The 19,096-nt window shown below is 32.9% G+C and overlaps 1 protein-coding gene across 1 annotated transcript in view; it reads right to left on the bottom strand.

Annotated features, from left to right (window-relative positions):
• The window catches only part of LOC108903761 (cyclic nucleotide-gated cation channel beta-1-like), a 93,446-nt gene extending 76,427 nt beyond the window's left edge, over positions 1 to 17,019 (bottom strand). The window contains exons 1-3 of the mRNA XM_018706050.1: positions 16,959 to 17,019; positions 13,846 to 14,052; positions 2,436 to 2,772 (exon numbers count right to left, since the gene is read on the bottom strand). Coding sequence (XP_018561566.1) covers positions 2,436 to 2,772; positions 13,846 to 14,052; positions 16,959 to 17,019 — 605 coding nt within the window. The remainder of the gene's footprint in view (positions 1 to 2,435; positions 2,773 to 13,845; positions 14,053 to 16,958) is intronic.
• Positions 17,020 to 19,096: the final 2,077 nt, after the last annotated feature.

Raw genomic sequence — 19,096 nt, forward strand, 5'->3', positions numbered from 1 at the left:
ATATTCTAGTTCTAAATAATTTTTTGATATAAATATAGTTATATATAGTTATTATTATTGAAGCTACATTAATGAAGATACAGTTATAAATATAAATCAATATATTTGTAACGTAATACATATTATTTTCCATTTAAATATGATATTCATATTATTAATCTTATAAATAATTATATGATATACAATATTTGATGAATTTGAAAATATGTATGAGTGTTAGAAATACTAAATAGTAAAAATTGTAACAAGTAATGAATTAATAGCGTTTATTTGATTATATGCACGACAGCACTGTATCTACATATAGCGATACGTGGGGGTGGCGCGTGGGCACTAGGGGCCGAAATTCAACAGCAAATTTAACGGGTTAAAAAAACAGAAGCGGGTTTTAAAAAAAATACTACATTAAAGTATAAGTCTCGAGGATCATTTTGCGCTTTTGAAAATTCCAAAAGCTTTGGTAGGAGCTGAGATATGAATTTTTAAAGTTGGCAACTTTTAGCCATTTTTCGACATTAAATCGCCCCTAGCTCGAAAAGGAAGCGTTATACGAAAAAATGTCAAGAGACAAGAAGTGTTTATTTTTGCCCAATTTACCTCAGAAAATTGTTTGCAAAGTGTTTTTTTGTAATATTTTTATTTTGCAACTTTTTTGTTAATAACAAATTACCTGCCACTCGGACACAAAGATGTTACTTAGGTTTTTTTTCCCAATAACTCAATGCATCGATTACAAAAGGTGTCATCCGGGCCTCTCCTCGTGGTCGGTGACCTTGATTTTCTAAGCATCTTTTCAGGGGTGGACCGTTCGTCTATAACATAGTTTCCTTGTTATGGTTATTATTTAGGTATTTTGTATTGTAATAAATCATTGCTACAAAAACCGAGTCATCCCAGCTTTAATTTTTAACAGGTAGTAACGAATAAACTGTCAAAATTAATAGAAACAAGAGATTATCTAAATAAAGCCAGAGCCTACTGGACCATTTTAAGAAATTCAATAATTTCATCTAACGAATTACACAAAATCGTTTTTTATTTTTTTTCTCGATAACCGTCGTAGATACGAAAAAATCATGAGATCAAAAAGTTTCTCAACAAAACATCAATTTCAATTTTGATTTTAGAATCTACCAGCGGCGCACCGCACAAAAGTTCAGGGAAAAAAGGGAAGCATAACCCCCGAAAAAATATCACTGTAGAATATCACGATCATTTGTCATGTCCAATGATGTAAGCCCTACAGCGTAACCTATATTTCAAATTTGAGCTAAATATCCCAAAAACTGTAGGAGCTATAGAGAAAAAACTAAAAAGTCATAAAATTTCAACATCCTGTAGATCGGTAAAGAAGCGTTTGCGGACCAATGTTTATATGAATTTTTAGTCATGAAATAAGCCAAAGAATTACCTCCTCCCTTATGTATGTACATGATATTTAGGAACACCCTGTGTAATAGTTATATTTTGAAGTGTTATCACCAAACATTTCCTTCACGTCGAGAAACCGCTCTGCCGAAAATGTAGGTCACCCGTAAAACGGTCACAGGGGACCCGAATCATTTTCACTCCGTAAGAGCCGCCATCCAGTACCTCTCAGTTCCGTTACAGCTGCTGTTGCTGTTGAGATGGTTCGAGGAGGGCGGATTAGTGCCGGCCGTCGATCCGGGCGCCGTCCTCCAGGAGCCGAGCAGCGGCGCCTCCCCTGAACTGGCCAAGGCGACGCTGGTGGGAAGCTTCAGCCGGCCTCGCAGGTCCTTCCGCCTGGCCTTCCGCGACAAGTCCAGTTCGCTAGCGGCCGAGCTGACGTTCGCCGCCCGGTTGATGTAGGCGATGCTGTCGCGCGACGTCNGAGATCAAAAAGTTTCTCAACAAAACATCAATTTCAATTTTGATTTTAGAATCTACCAGCGGCGCACCGCACAAAAGTTCAGGGAAAAAAGGGGAGCATAACCCCCGAAAAAATATCACTGTAGAATATCACGATCATTTGTCATGTCCAATGATGTAAGCCCTACAGCGTAATCTATATTTCAAATTTGAGCTAAATATCCCAAAAACTATAAGAGCTATAGAGAAAAAACTAAAAAGTCATAAAATTTCAACATCCTGTAGATCGATAACAAAGCGTTTGCGGACCAATGTTTATATGAATTTTTAGTCATGAAATAAGCCAAAGAATTACCTCCTCCCTTATGTATATAAAATCCTAATTAACCCCTAATGGATAAGCAGAATGAAAATATTATTAAGACCGATAATGCAATTAGAAAAATGTATTTGTACATGATATTTAGGAACACCCTGTGTATTAGTTATATCACAAAACATTTCCTTCACGTTGAGAAACCGCTCTGCCTAAAATGTAGGTCACCCGTAAAACGGTCACAGGGGACCCGAATCATTTTCACTCCGTAAGAGCCGCCATCCAGTACCTCTCAGTTCCGTTACAGCTGCTGTTGCTGTTGAGATGGTTCGAGGAGGGCGGATTAGTGCCGGCCGTCGATCCGGGCGCCGTCCTCCAGGAGCCGAGCAGCGGCGCCTCCCCTGAACTGGCCAAGGCGACGCTGGTGGGAAGCTTCAGCCGGCCTCGCAGGTCCTTCCGCCTGGCCTTCCGCGACAAGTCCAGTTCGCTAGCGGCCGAGCTGACGTTCGCCGCCCGGTTGATGTAGGCGATGCTGTCGCGCGACGTCGAGTAGTAGCCTCCTTCTTGTTGCTGGTAGCCCTGCGATTGACGGGACTTTGACATCCCTAGTTTACAGCCCACCAGATCTGGAAATGAAAGTGGAAACCGATGAGTGGAGCATGGAAAGTGATGCACATGATAAAGAGCGGCACCGCATAAAAACTAATTTCATCTGGCGAGATACGCAATTATGAGAGAGTGCGCACACTATACATAAAAAGTTAAAGGGTAGAGTGTTGGGAATTATAGCACAATCGGAAGAGAAAGAAAAAATGGGTAAAGCTCTTGACACTTTTAAATGCAATAAAAATGCATTTACTTATTCATTATTTTAGTATTTATTAGTTCTTTGCTTTAAGCATTTAAAATTTTTCAAAATTTGTAATGCAGCCTCTTACTTTTTGTATATAACGTTTTCTCTTTGAATTCGGATGTACATTTTGTCGTGGGCCAAATTTGATGAATCGTTTAAGAGTTCAGTTTTGCTAGTTTTCTATGATGTCTCATAACTTTTTTGTTTGTGAAAATATTTATTTTGAACACCCAAAATTATTTTTTTGTAAATCAATTGTTTCTTGATACGTCATTGTTTGTTCTTAGATACATAAAATACATCAATGACACACTTAAGTACCTAATTGTTGAATAACTAAAGAAGTAATTTTTGGCGTTAATCCATGAAATAAATTTTTTCTGTAAATATCTTTTAAAATTAAATTTTACGCAGATTACAAAAACTGAAAATATATGGGTGTTCCATTTTGGAAAATATAAGTTTTTGTTATAATTGACAAATCGGAAATTATAGAGATATTACGTACGCCGCTGGATTCTACACACTTTTTTTTAATTCTGTTTACAAAAATCACATATTTTCACAAACAAAAAAGTTATATGACATCATAGAAAACAAACTAGCAAAATGTAAAAATACCCTAATCTCTTAAACGATTCATGATATAGAAATGTAGTTTTCGTCATTGAACTTTTTTCGCAATCGAGCCCGTAATTTTTACTGCTTTTTTTCGAGAAACTGGAGAAAGTATAAAAATTTGGCCCCCCTGGTACAAGTTTTTTAGCCACATTTTTTAGTTTATTTAATGTACAATTATTTATTTAACACATTTAAAATAATGTATAAAATTTTTTATGTGGATTCTTTTTTTTGTGAGTGTACAACACACTCATATGAGTGTCGAAATGGAATGAACTCGACGATTTTCCTCTATACTTTGCCACTGCGCATCCGTCCTTCGCCGCGCGGTCGAAATTGTTGAACTGTTCATACGTTTCAACATATCCGAACAATCAGTGATAAAAAATATTGTCAATCGGTGTATACGAGTACATTGCGAAATATTCGAATTTTGTGGAAAATTAATAAGGAAGGTATTTCCAATTTCCACAACCTGTACCATTTCCCGTAATATGTTTTCGGGGTATTACTACGGAGTGTAATCCTGGCTATGAAAAAAGTATGTGAAATCATTTTTGTTGAAAGACTTAAGCATATGTAAAGGACACTAACTTCTAGAAAACGTGGCAAAATATACAGGGTGTGGCGTGTATAATCTATAAAAATTAAACTATGTAATGTAATAGAAAAGTCTTATACGAAAAAATTCTATCTTCGCGTTTTTTTTTTGTAAATTAAAGTTCATTTATTCAACGAAAATGAAGGTCGACCCTGTGCTATTTATTAAAAACTTTGGAAATGTTTTTATGCGACGCGAGATGCAATCTTGTTATTTAAGTCGGTATAATGTAATACTAACAATACTAAATAAAGGTTAGGATACATTGTCAAAAAATTTGAGCAGTCAACTGATTTTGTATTTGTATTGAATTCATTATTCACTTAACTATTAATTACGCATCGTCATCGACCCATCAGTGTTAAAAAGTGAAAGATTCCAGACAAAAGTTTTTATTTTGGAATTCCACGATAGTGACACTGTAATTTTTATAAAGTAAAAAATAAGAATAGCGTGCCGATTACATTAAAAACGAGATTCTTATTTCTTACTTTGCTTAATTTTTTAGTTTGTACACAAACTAGTTTTACAATGTACCGAGAAAACAATGCATTTACCATTTCCGAACGTGTCGATGTCGATATGGTGTTAGTGTATGGTGCAGCCGGAGAAAATGCGCCCGCAGCGACTAGGTTGTAGCGGGAACGATAGCCACAACCACCACCCTCCATGAGCAAATACAATCCTACAGTGCGTTCAGCGGCTGCGAGATACGGAGATGTTATTCCTCGAGGAGAAGGACGTGGTCAGCAAGTGAACTTTAATGTTGAAGATGCAGTGTTGGAAAATCTTAAGGAAAACCCCACAATTAGTACTCGATGACTCGCACAGCAAGTAGGAACCTCATCTCGTACCGTACATCCATCTTAAGGCGCCAGCTGTTGCACCCCTATCATCTCAACCATATCAACCAGATCAACAGATTTTACCCCCGGATTATAATCAACTAATGCGTTTTTGCAGATGGTTTTTACGGCAATGTGCCAATTAAGTAGACTTTCCTGCTTATGTTTGTGTAACAGATGAGGCGACATTTACCCGTGATGAAGTGAATTTCCATAATATGCACATATGGGCCGATGAAAATCCTCACGCGATTAGGGAAACTCATTTTCAACATCGGTTCTCGGTAAATGTTTGGGCTGGCATAATTAAGTTCCTGTTTTAAGAGATTCATAATTACTAAAATTCGAGCTAAAATTTGAGCACAACACTATTTTCGTACTACAAAATCGATGCATTTTATTTTATTTATTCAAAAACTGGAAAAAATTGTCTTGAGACTTGCTATATGTTTCACACTAATAGCTATTTACATTTTTTCCGTAGGAAACGTTTGCTGCGTGTACACGTGGTGTGTATTAACAGGTTAAGCGCTGTTGCCACGTTGTGATGAAACTCCTCAATATTAATACTCGCTGTATTTAGAAAACTGTTAATCCTACGCCCTTGTAATATACAACTTTTTTGTTCATTTATCATTACTCTATATCATGCTGAAGTAATGGCAGTCAAACTTCTTACACCCTGTATAAAATAAGACCTAAATTTCCTAGTTCCATACTATAAGTTAATCCTAACACTAAATGTAAATGGTTTTATAAGAGAATTAAGATGAACTGTAAGAGTAGACTGCATAACACAGGAAAGGAATAGTAGAACCTCAATAATCCGAACCAATTTGTATAGGAATACCTGGAATTTGGGAAAATATTCGCCAAAATTGGGTGCGTCGGTGACATGCCTGTATCCGCGTTAATAGGGATCAATTTCAACATTTTCTCTAGAAATGGTTAGTTTTATTTAATGTTGTTCCATATTTTAATGGAGTTTGTTTAGTGCACGCAGTAGGCAACTACAGATGCTTACGGATGTGGTTTTGTTTGGGAACTCTTGCAGTAACAACAATGCATTTAAGATAGTAATTACTATTAATTATTATAATAAGAAAATATCAGTTTTTTTTAAATATCCATTTTTAACTTATCGTACAGCAGACAGACCGTTCCAGAGAAAATATTTTGATCCATAATTGAACTTTAATTTACGAAAAAAAAAACGCAAAACTTTTTCGTATAAGACTTTTTTATTACAAATATCGTTAGGAAGCTATAGTTTAATTTTTATATATTATATACGACACACCCTGTATAATTTATTATAATACTTGTAGCAACATAAATACTGAAAAATTGAAGTATTTTGTACTATTAATACATTGATCTTTTGTGAAAAATGTCATAAGAACCATGTAGGTATTGTAGGTAAATATCTTAATTTTCTTCTGTGAGTATTTTTACCTCAGCGAATTATTTATGTAGCCGATATAATTTATTATTTATAGTTATTGCTAAAATAATAAAAAAAACATCGAATTAAAATCAACCAACTACCAAGCGTNAGGTATTGTAGGTAAATATCTTAATTTTCTTCTGTGAGTATTTTTACCTCAGCGAATTATTTATGTAGCCGATATAATTTATTATTTATAGTTATTGCTAAAATAATAAAAAAAACATCGAATTAAAATCAACCAACTACCAAGCGTAAAATCGGTGAAAAATGAAAAATCGATGTAATTTCAAAGCTAGAATTTTAGAACCAAAATATAGAAAACGAATATGAACCTCACCTAAGTTCAGTCTTTAGGTATATATTTTATTGCAATACAATAAACTGTCGATGTCAGTTGTTTTGTAGAGAAAAAAAAAACAGATTTAGAAATGTTTGTCAGCCCGTTTTTGTTGCTTTTTGTTGTCCGTTGTGCNTTTTTTTTACAATATTGACTCCATTTCTCATGCCGCATCTATTCCCAAATTTTTTTGGATAAGTTGTGAATCACCCTGTATATTATATATACACAATGCAGTACACGCCACTGGCACTGGCGCGCCATTTGTTGACACCGGTTGTGTGCAATCTGACTGATCCTAGCGCCATTAAAATGTGATATTTGTTACGTATCATCATTCATAGAATGAGGCACATATTTTAAGTATCTTTAGTATACTTGATTCATCGTCTGCTGTCTATAAATTGATTCTGCGAGTTGTGTACCGCTGTCCTTGCTCTACTGATGAGAATGGAAGTCGATCGGAAAAGCGCCGCGGTCGGCAAGGTATCGCCGCAAATGATCGAACGTTTCGTATGGGTTATTTATTTTATGAGACTCTCGAGAGGTCGTCATCAGTTTATTGGGGAGATCATGTATGAATCAGGAAATGGAAAAACATTCCGAGAGCGGGATACAGTTTTCTTTCTTTATTTCTTCCGTTTTTTGCCTATATGCTTATAGGGACTACAAAAATATATTCACATGTATCTGATTTCTCTTTTGTAAAACAGAGTGTCGCAAATTAGTAGGTTAAGTCGTTAACTACAGGTTAGTTAGGCAAATAATTATGGTCTCATTATGTCATTTTTAAGTTGGGCGCCCTGTTTTCGAGATACAGTGTTAAAATTGAGATGTCCAAAATGATTTTATTAATGACTCCGTTGTTTTCTAACAGTCGATATTTTGAACGTGGTTATAAAATTATACACCGCCACACTGAAATATATAGTATTTCATATAAGACATAACCTTGATTTTAATTTTGTTATCAAATTTTGAAAAAATAGCCAGGAATTGAATTTATTTTAATAAATGTTTCTTTTGAAAAAATAATGCAATAGATGTGTCACAGGTAACAAGAGTTGGGTGTCCGATGAAATATAGCAATTCAGTATAAATTAAAAAATGTATACAGGGTGGACCAGCTTTTTCGTGACAAACTTTAAGGGTATGTTCTACGTCCAAAAATAACCGTAGTTTGCTATACAAACAATAGTCCAAAATTGCTTCGTTACGAAAATACAGGGTGTTGAAGTTTATTCTGAAAAATAGAAAAATACATTTTTTTTAAACCGCTTAAGATAATTAAATGAAATTTGACAGGTGTCAATAGCAATGGAAGACTTAAATTTTGCAATGCAAAAGTTTCTTTTACTGTCACCAGTGGCGCGAGTAGCGGATCGTTAGTGACTATTTTCCAATAAAAAAATGGTACGTCCCTGGTTTTTCTAAAAATTAATGTTATTTTTGAATTCCTCGTTCAATTTGGTAGAAAAAAACTCTCTTGACTTTTTTTTGTACGATGCACCGTTTAATAAATAATAAATTACTTTAAAACTTTTCAAAGTGTTTTCCTTCAAATGGATTATTATTTGTTAGCTGCATACCAGATACACTTGCTGCAACCACCAGATAAACAAATTTACAACGACTAGTTGGCGTCGGTTTTCATGTCAACGTTTGACAAATCTTAAATAGTAGTAGTGCAGTAGTGTCAAAATGCCGTTTAGATTTTCAAACCAAGAAATAGCGGATATCCATTTTGTGTATGGATTTGCTAATGGAAACTCAAGGGCGGCTGCCAGAGAATACAGAAGGAGATATCCGCAGAGACCACATCCTAGTCGTAATGTGTTCACAAGAATTCACCAGCAATTAATGGAGAATGGTTTAGGAAATTTACATGGAGATCGAAATAATGCCAATCCAAACCAACAGCAAAGAAGAATTTCTCGACTGATATTAAATGAGTTTGACAGAGATCCAACAACAAGTTCCCGTATAGTTTCTCGTATTATCCGCACATCTAAATCCAATGTACTTCGTACTCTCAGAAGGGATCACAGGCGTCCATTTCACCTACAACCTGTTCAAGGCTTACATCCAGGAGATGAAGAGAAAAGACTGACTTTTTGTCGGTGGGTCCTTCGCTCAGTTCAAGAAAACAGGGATTTTTTGAACAACATACTGTGGACTGACGAATCCTGCTTTACCCGTCGCGGTATAGTTAATTTCCATAATCAACATGTGTGGTCACATGAAAATCCTCACGCCATTAGACCACGAAATTTTCAAGTTGAATTCAGCGTAAATGTTTGGATAGGGATTTACAACAACAATCTGTTTGGACCCTATTTTTTACCTCGACGCTTAAACGCAGAAAACTTCTTACAGTTTTTAGAAACGGAACATCACAATATGTGGGATGAAATACCGATAATTTTAAGACAGACTTCATTTTTTCAGCTCGACGGTTGTCCCGCTCATTTTGGCAGAAATGTTAGAAATTGGCTAAATAATAACTTTCCGGACAGATGGATTGGCAGAGGGGGTCCAGTTCCATGGCCACCACGGTCTCCGGATATTACCGTGTTAGACTTCTTTGTGTGGGGTTTTTTAAAAGAGAAAGTTTATGCAACCCCCGTGAACACACAAGATGAACTTATTACTCGTATAAGAAATGGTTGTAATGCAATAATACCGCATCTAATTAATTTAAATAGATGTATTGTACGTAGGTGCGAGTTGTGCATTGAAAATAATGGTTCCCATTTTGAACAATTTTTATGACTGTTTTTGTTGATAATTTTAATTAGTTTAGTTTTTGGTATTCATTGTGAAAATAAAGTTGTTAATACACGGTGAAAATCTAAACGGCATTTTGATACTACTGCACAGAAGACAAGTCTATTTAAGATTTGTCAAACGTTGACATGAAAACCGACGCCAACTAGTCGTTGTAAATTTGTTTATCTGGTGGTTGCAGCAAGTGTATCTGGTATGCAGCTAACAAATAATAATCCATTTGAAGGAAAACACTTTGAAAAGTTTTAAAGTAATTTATTATTTATTAAACGGTGCATCGTACAAAAAAAAGTCAAGAGAGTTTTTTTCTACCAAATTGAACGAGGAATTCAAAAATAACATTAATTTTTAGAAAAACCAGGGACGTACCATTTTTTTATTGGAAAATAGTCACTAACGATCCGCTACTCGCGCCACTGGTGACAGTAAAAGAAACTTTTGCATTGCAAAATTTAAGTCTTCCATTGCTATTGACACTTGTCAAATTTCATTTAATTATCTTAAGCGGTTTAAAAAAAATGTATTTTTCTATTTTTCAGAATAAACTTCAACACCCTGTATTTTCGTAACGAAGCAATTTTGGACTATTGTTTGTATAGCAAACTACGGTTATTTTTGGACACCCACAACTTGTGGAAAATCATAGACTTGTGAGTTTTCCAAGCGCGATTTCCAGGATTTTTTAATATTGTTATATGAAGCTTTTGAAATTTATTGAAAAATGTAACATTTTTACAGGACTGCTTGTTTTCCAGTCTAGTAAATCTACAAGTACTGTTTTACGATCATTCCATTATAAAATTATTCAATATATTGAAGCAGGAGAATGCCCGATTAATTACAGCAAAGTGCTTCCAAAACTACATAGGTATGGTCGCATTTTTTCTGATAGTACGAAAACAGTATGTTAGTCGTCAGGTACACATTAACCTTTATATCGGTATAGGGGTTCCTCAGGGATCCATATCAAGTCTAATCATATTTTTACCGTACACCTTTAGGTTAGATACCTGATAACAGTGATAACACAGATACAGAACAACAGCTAATGCTATATTAAACGTACGTGGTATGAATCCAACCATCTCTATTTTTACTCATAAAAAAACTAGAAATAATATTTTTTTAATTTGCTGGCTTCTGAAATTATATAAATCTCTGTGTTTAGGTATCATCAGTTTGCATTAGACTAGGCTTACAATTTGGAATTCTTAAAAAAGCAGTGTCTTTTTAGGTACAAGTAAGGACCAGGGCTATGTTAAATAAACATTATCAGATATTATTAAATTAATTTTAGGAATTATTTAAAGATATTGAAACTATTGAGTAAGTGTAAAAATTTAAAATAATCAATTACTTTTTTTACAAGCGCATGGAAAGGATCACTTTTCTAATGCAAAATAACATAAATTGACAAAAATATAAATGTACAAATAAAAATGAGTAACAATAGGTAAGTACACGCATTGCTATAATTTCGGCCTAAAGAAAAAAATTACAAAATACTAGGAAACTAAAAATTTGATCTCAAAACACTACTTCTCAACCATAGGCGTACGTAGGAAAAAAATTGGGGACCTGTGGGTACCGCCACTAATATTCCTTCGCTTGCGCTGCAATTCTTTTTAAACAAATTCTCAAAGGTGTAACGGTATAGCTTTATAAATGTGTGCAAATTTCAACTTAATATGCTAATGAAGTCATTAATAAAAACCGTTTAGAAATTCCTATCTTTAACATCCAGTATCTCGAAAAGTAATTGCTCAAATTAAAAATAACAATGAAAGCCCCGTTATTTTCTCCCAAGTAATATGTTGTAGGTTACTTACTACTTCCTATCTGACCTACTAATTTGTAACATCCTGTATAATCATTTTTTATATTTACATATTTAAAAGATATTGTGTATAATTATATATTTGTGATATTTTTTGGTGCCCCTTTTAATTAATATTTGTTCTGCTACATTGACCATAATTTTATTTTTGTTTTCGTTGTGATAGTATTACCCAATTAAATAAACGGAAATAGTTTAGCTAATAATAATAATAATAATAATAATAAATTTTATTTCATATATGCCAACACAGGATACGTCAGATTTAAAAAAAAGAAAGACTACAACAATACAAAACTACAATAATACATAAATATAGCCTTACGTATTACTTATACCTAACGTATACATATAAAATAAATATAAAAAATAAGATGTAGAGAGAATGCGAATCATGTCCTGTTTAGTTTACCTACGAAACTTTCTTTTTAGATAACGATTATACATGAATCCATAACGAAAAGCAATTATTAACAATTGAAAATCTTGTTGCAAAATACTAGGTGATATCAGTTATACGAGTATATCAAATTTTTTGTATAGCAAAATTCATTAACATTATTAATATTTGTATATAACAGAACATTATCTCGTAAATGATGGGCGGTGGGTGAAAATTATGATTTGTAGTCACTAGTAATATCAGGTGAAAATAAAATGGTCAATCAATGGAAATATAAAAAAGATGTCTTACAATATTTCTTTTCATGTTTAGATTTGGTCAAAGCCGCACAAAACAGTATCATATTTTGCAACCGAGAAATGAAATTGCCGTTTTTTTTTGCTTCTGTTGTCCACGAACTTCTAATCATAGATAATTTTATCTCTGGTTTAAATCAAATTTGTACACAACAAATTATTAATTGTTTTTTAGACCCATATTCATAGATTTCACTAAAGTTCCACTCACACTTGTCTCATACTAAACTCAATACGAATTGATAAACAATTCTACTTCAATAAGTCACTTAAATCGTACTCAAATTGCCCTCACAAATCAGTGCTAGGTTTGTGGTGTCTGACGTGTGCTTATAATGTTCATAACTTATTAATTTTGTGGTTTCATAATATCCTAGTAGTATATTTTACAAATAATTAAGTCCAAGTATTCAATAAAGGATATTATGTACGTGAACGCTATATAAATTATAATTATTTTTTAGAAATTAGTTCTGTTACATAAGTCATAAACGATTGCTTGCCATTCAGTCCAGTCTGTGTGAAAAGTACATAGTCGGGAAAATGAACTAAATATGATTATTATTACTTGGGATATCATGGTTTATATGAGGGTAGTTTTTACACGGGTAATTAATTAGACCTTACATTATTTATTATTTAAATGTAATTTATTATGTATATACAGGGTGGCCAAATGAAAACGAAACAGAGCCATTTTCAGGAACTGCGTCAAAATTGTAGAAAAACGCTCAGACCCGTCGATTTTAGATTAAAGGGGGACATTATTTGCAGGTTATTTTTGCCTCCGCCACTTTCACCCCCCAAGCAAGGGGGGGTGGGTCACCCCAAAATATTTAAATGACATTGTGGGTTGAGTAGTATTTCTTTCGAAAGCTCTTACAATTCTCTTTACAACAGACCTTAAAATAAATAATTACCACACATAAACATACACATATACACATATATTCCACATATTTTCAATGTGAGTTATTCAAGTTCAAAATAAAGAAATGCTGTGACATTGTTTCCACTAATGGCATTATACTTTTGGTAATATTTGAGTAACCAACTGTTCCCTTATCTAGCAATTTGTGGTTTGATGCGCACTCAAGTTAGTCACTCATTTATACACATTTCTGAATACCAGAACTGAGAATAAGATGAGGGCACCCTAAATTGAGTGAAGCATAAGTTTGACATGAGTGAAAGATTAGTATAGATTTAGGGAAGTCTCTAAATTGAATTGAATCAACTAAGCTTTCATAACAACACATGCTTTTCAAAAACTATTTCTATTACATATGTGATATTTGTCAATTGAAACATATTTTAGTTTTTCTAATTTTTATGAACGCATACAAAAAATTTTCCGGCAAAGTTAAATTAATATGTTTTATTAATTAATCAAGTTATATTAATTAATTAATTATATTCGCGTTTGTCATTTATTGTAGTAAAGTTTTTTCGTACCACCACTCGACGCATTTTAAAAGCGGTTGATGTTACGACCAGACTTGTTTTTTTTTCGAAGTACTGCGACTAAGCAAATATATCTAAAGCATAGAAAACAATAAAATACATCCAGAAGATTAAGTAACATATTACTTGGTAAACATTAAGGCTAGTAGATATTATTAATATCCTACTATCTATTTAATTAGAAGTATCTAATTAATTAACTGACCTAGAAGGCTCTGCCTAGAGACGCTCTTGAGCACCCTGTGGACACTCTCAGTGCTGGCTTTGTGGGGCGCAGCGGTGGGAGCGGCGCACTGCACCGGGGATGTGACGTTCAAGCGGGTGCCGCTGCTGCTTAGCCGTTCACCCACCATGCATCCGCCAGACGTGATGATCCCTGGAACAACAAATATTCTATATTTTAGGCCGTAGTCTAAGAATATATTTTTTAAAATTATTTCCTGATACCGACAATTTATACGTCACTGGCTTGCTGTATTGGGCTGAAATTGCGTGTAGGGGTTTAACACGGACCATGAGATCATATGCAAGTGTCTCATAATGTAAAAAAAATAGTTCAATAAATCTATTTAAATTGGTGTTCGACGAAATGTTATTGCACTATCACACAAATTTTCACCCCCAATTCCTGTAAAAGTACCTGTAGGAGTTAAAAATGGACCATGAGATCACGTGCACGTGTCTCATTGAGGAAATTTTTTTAAATTAATCTTCATAAAACTGATATCAACTATTTTTCAAAGTAGCTTACACTACCAATGAGCACCTATGAGTTTGATTGCACTCATATGACCTGTTAAAATAGGAAATGGGCAGTATTGGGAAAGAATGCCCCATCTGTATTTTCTTTTGGGCACGCTATAGGTATATCGGAACCGGTTGAATTTTTGACATATTTTTATATAACTAAATTATTTTCACTTATTCCACCTGCTCTTAAAGTTATCATTGTTATCAATATAAAATATGTTACACATTCTACAGGATATCCAGAAACTATGAGCAAAAAGTTTAAATGTTATTTTATTCATAATAATAATATTGTACCTCCAATAATACTTGGATACAATATAAACTAAAATACAGGCTCAGAATATGTATGTAATCTGGAAAACAAAATATTATATGGTCAAATAAAATTAAATCGCCATTTTGAAAAAATTCTTATATAAATAAGTAAAGATTATGTAGTGTTTTTCCTAGCCATTATAACATTATTTGACTTATGTTAGCATTTCCATTTAATTGGGCACTGCAAAGAAAAAATGTAAATAATTAAAACTTAAATATGTATCTTATGCCTAAAGGATCAGTTAGAGGTTGTTTTACATTTGTAGTAGAGAAAATTGGTACACATACTTCGCTGTCGAAATTATGGAGACTGACTAATTGCTAGCTCTTGGACTAGTAAGAAGGATGAAGCGTGAGGGGATCGAAAATCCATAGTTGTATCAGTTTAGAAGGCAACAAGATATAGAAAATATGGAAAAAAGATAAAACAAAATCTATTATTTTTAGAGTTTTTATCAAGAAAATAGCAATATTTTCGCAAAATTTTATTTTTAAATTTTTAAGTGTTTTCTATAAAATTAGGGCGTTTATGACCAACAGACCGTTTGCTATAACCGGCACTTTGATCTATTTTAATTATTACTACGTTTTAAGATTTCCCGGTTGTATTTTTTTAATTTATAAATTTATTATAGCCACAGAATCAGCACCCCGCGCGTACGCTTATTCTATGGCGTTTAATCAAGTACTACGTACGTCCATTACACCCACTAAAAAAGTATTTTCCTATAAGTATTATAAGTGTAATAGACAGAGATAGAAAATAAATCGTCGTTCAGTGTAAAGGCGCTTATAGATCCTATCAATGTGCATAGAGAGCGGCACATCACTTAATACAAGGCAAATAATATTGAACCGTTATAAAAATCATTTTATATTTTATACGTTTTATAGTAATAGTGTTTTTATATTATGTCTGAGTCTTCATAACTTCGACCGCGAAGTATAGAAGAAAATGAACTACATTTTCCATTAAAAAAGGGTAATAATAATAACTTAGGCAGTATCCTTAAAAGCCGTTTAGGTAATTTGTAAAAATTTTCTTTGTATTTGTAGAGAATCTCCTTCTGGAGCGGATTTTTTATTATACTTACAAATGACAAGTACTCTTACCCTTTACTTTTTGTTTAAACTGTAAACTGATATTATTTTATTTGAATAGCAACTGTTACTAAATTATTCACGGCTTCACACTATGTCATAATGAAAAATATTGCATGACGGGTTATGTCTTAGTTATACAAAACTTGCAGCATTAGGCTGTCATCTAGAAATATAATATGAATACAAAACACGCCATACAACTTTTGTTCAGCGTCAAGGAAATATTTAAAGAAAAATGGCATTGTTTCGTAAATCAATTTTGTGCTAATTAGCTTATACAACAAGGAAATATTCCTATAATAAATTGCATAATCAAATGTGCGTTAAAATGACTAAAGTAACGTATTTATGTTACAGAAGGATTATTATTATATCTGAATTGTAGACATTACTTTTCAGCTTATGTATTTTCGCAGATTTGATAGCATTGCTGTCGTAAAATATTATAAGAAGCTAAAAACAATTGTGACCTTAAGTTAAAGTTGGATTATTTTGCATAAATTCCAATAAATCCACATTATACTTTATTAAAATATTTATGATTGTTCATTTATTATTTACATTATAAATTTAATTACATAGGAAACTAGTACATATTTTCCTCAAAAATATTCTAATCTTGTGTCATAAATATAACTATCATGTTTACTTTATAAATTCTCTCAAAAAAGGCAAGCGATAATACATTTTTAGTAACGAATTATGAGATTGCAACCTCGCCACCATTGTGCATTGTCCAAATCCTCATAATGTTACAGATAATTTCAATTAAAATTTTATTTAGTACCGTACGTAGGTGTATGTGCATTTTATTGCGATTTCATTGTAAGCTTCTATATATTAAATAAATAAAGGAAATAAATTTTTGGTAAAATAAAAAACAAACATTGTAAATAACAATAACTAAAACCAAACAGGTAATTATCAAATTTACCGTAAATGTTTGAATGTCAATTATAGGGTATATATTTTGTTAGTGTCAGAAATTTTCGGTATTCTACATTTTTTCTGTGAAGTTATTATCGAGCTAAGATTAAAATAAATTTTTGTTGCAGTTTTTTTATGTGCATTATCATTAAATTTTATTTTTCACACACAATCCCCCTTTTTTGTAGTTGAAATGTGTTCCAATTCTGCTCTTACTGGCGATTTTTATTTGGCTTTCTACATCAGTGAATTTGAGACATTCGAAAGTTTCGTTCATGTTTCGTTCCTATGAAATAGAATTGTTAAAAATACTCTAATATGTAACAGGATTCAATAGAATAATCCACTTTTTCGTCTTATGTTAATAATACAAGCAGACTACAAATCCTGTCCAATGCCCATTCCCACAATTATTCATATCGGAAACTAAGTGTTGAGGCTCTTCAACTGTCCCCTGAAGTTTTAATGAATTTATGAGTTATGTAAACTACTTGTCTTGGTACTCAAATGAGTTTGAAACTTCATTCAAACAGATCATAACATGTACCAGCGGAATTACATAGATATTAATCTATGCACAACACTGTTGATGCATAATATTTTAAACATATTCCTAACATTGAATACGAAATTTGTATTTTACAAAACATAGAACAATAAAAGTAAAATGATAAATTCCTTTTGTAAATTAGTATGTTTTAGCATATTTCTAGTCATAAAATTATTGTGTTACTTTTACCTCTGATGTTAATATAGGAAAAAAGACATGGTACTTAATGGGAATTTTAGGAAAAGTTCATTTAAATTAGCTTCATGCATAACTTAATACATGAAATACTGGGCCATATAATTTATCGATTTTAAGAGTTGAATGGATGCCTTTATTACTCAACGGACAAATTTACTTAATATATCTTTTCCTTAAGTGAATTTGTCTATATATAGTACCTCGGAATATCACATAATTTACTTAATGTAGCGTTGGAGGATTCTAATATCCTCCAACGCTTTGCATTAATCTGATATATATTGCGGCGTAGGTGGCGGGAAAGTTGCAAATAATTTCACCGGTTAGACTTGATTCATATTATTATGCACTGAACGTTTCAAACACGTCTCAAGCATGTAGCATGTACGAGGTCTGTTCAGAAAATAACCGAATTCTTTGAATTACCTACGCGGAAATGGAGATATTTAGTGATATCTTATTTAGTTTTCGTGATATTATTATTTGAGTGCAAATTGTGCGAGGGCAAGGACGTCACTAACTAAATTTAAAAATAATTTTATATGTTAAATATCTTAAACGGCACTTATAGTCCTTCCGAAGTCAGTTGAATATGCAAAAAACGTCTGGTAATAAAATTTAATGAGTTTCATAGGCGTCCCTAAAAAAATTTTCTGCTAAAAGTAAAAAATTATAATAATTTGTATATAATGTGTAGAAAATTTCTATTATATGTTCATTTGGCCAACAACATATTTTAATTATTTACGTCCTCAAACAATTTTATTAGGTATATTGGTGGTAAATTTCGTTTTGTTTCAAAAAGTCTTCAAAGTGCCATGTTGTGATAATATTAGTAAACAAAATATCCCTCTTATTTCTTCCTTTCGTAATTGTAATATGAATCATTGATAGAAGGTGCCTATAATAAATTAAAATTGCCTGATTCACACCAAATTCCGCACTGCTGCACTGCACTGCTGAACAATTTATGAACCACTTGTCACCTGCTGTGATTTATTGCCCAGAAGCCCAATATAACTGTGCTCGTTTTCCTTTGGCCGCGCTCGCATTCTTCAACTGAGCGTATACATTTCTATCATCTCCAGGTTTAGTTCGACCAGACCTGTTTATGGGTATGGCTAATTAAATATGGGAACAAGTTTTTCAAATATTTCAATACATTTCAGTACATATTTTGAAATTATTGGTTCTTCAATTGACTTCGGAAAACAATACCAACGTTTTATTTTGTTGCAGCTGGAAGCGACATGTATCTGTGTGGCTTTTGTAGTGGTTTCTATTAAACGCGTAGGTACGTTTATCAGTGAAAATATTTCGAAAAGGATAATTCCCAGTATTTTCTTCACGTAAACACTTCAAAACATTACATAATTGTACAAAATTGTGGATTATTTGCATATAACAATATTTTTGAGAATTGATTCGCTAGGGCTTGAAACGTTCTCTGCCTGATAAGATTATTAATCATCAATATTACTATTGAACATTAGCAGATGGGTCCTTCAGAACTTCATGGCGAACTATATATTTTTAAAAACTCAGAACATCCTCTTTTTGGCAATTATAGTTTCTATTTAAAATAATGTAACATTGATTTGTAAAC

The sequence above is a fragment of the Anoplophora glabripennis genome, unplaced genomic scaffold, assembly GCF_000390285.2.
Source record: "Anoplophora glabripennis isolate ALB-LARVAE unplaced genomic scaffold, Agla_2.0 scaffold154, whole genome shotgun sequence".
Classification (NCBI taxonomy): domain Eukaryota; kingdom Metazoa; phylum Arthropoda; class Insecta; order Coleoptera; family Cerambycidae; genus Anoplophora; species Anoplophora glabripennis.